The 551-nt window shown below is 55.7% G+C and overlaps 1 protein-coding gene across 1 annotated transcript in view; it reads left to right on the top strand.

Annotated features, from left to right (window-relative positions):
• The window catches only part of CFAP74 (cilia and flagella associated protein 74), a 42657-nt gene that overhangs the window by 19184 nt on the left and 22922 nt on the right, over positions 1-551 (top strand). The window contains 1 exon segment of the mRNA XM_006772562.2: positions 89-212. Within this exon segment, the coding sequence (XP_006772625.2) occupies positions 89-212 (124 nt within the window).

Raw genomic sequence — 551 nt, 5'->3', positions numbered from 1 at the left:
GCCACAGAGGGGCAGCCGCGGGTGTCGGGGGGACCTCACCACACCTGTCGGCTCCGGTCGCCCAGGCGCGAGGGTAACGCCCCGTGTCCCCAGGACTTCGACATCGGCAAAGTGTACAAGAAGAGGATGACGCTGATCAACGCCACCTACACCATCAACTACTGCAAGCTGGAGGGCGTGGACGAGCACCTGCGGGACTTCATCCACATCGCGTGAGGGGCGCGCTGCTCACTCAGTCAGGATCTGAGTCATAAACTTGAGTGAATAGGTAGCTGGTATACATGGAAAATATTGGGGATGAATAATTTTAAGGCTGTGAGAATTTGCACATCTAAGGATCTCATATCCTATATAATAAAAGGGTAATATGCATATCAACTGAACTATGGAACAACTGGCCGCTATGACGCACACTGACCACCAGGGGACAGATGCTCAATGCAGGAGCAGAAGCCTGGTGGTCAGTGCGCTCCCACAGGGGGAGCGCCACTCAGCCAGAAGCTGGGCTCATGGCTGGCGAGTGCAGCAGCTTCTGCCTCTGCCGCAGTGCT

This window comes from Myotis davidii, unplaced genomic scaffold, assembly GCF_000327345.1.
Source record: "Myotis davidii unplaced genomic scaffold, ASM32734v1 scaffold586, whole genome shotgun sequence".
Lineage (NCBI taxonomy): Eukaryota > Metazoa > Chordata > Mammalia > Chiroptera > Vespertilionidae > Myotis > Myotis davidii.
Note: the sequence above shows the minus strand (reverse complement) of the source record. Positions and strands in the feature narration are given on the sequence as shown.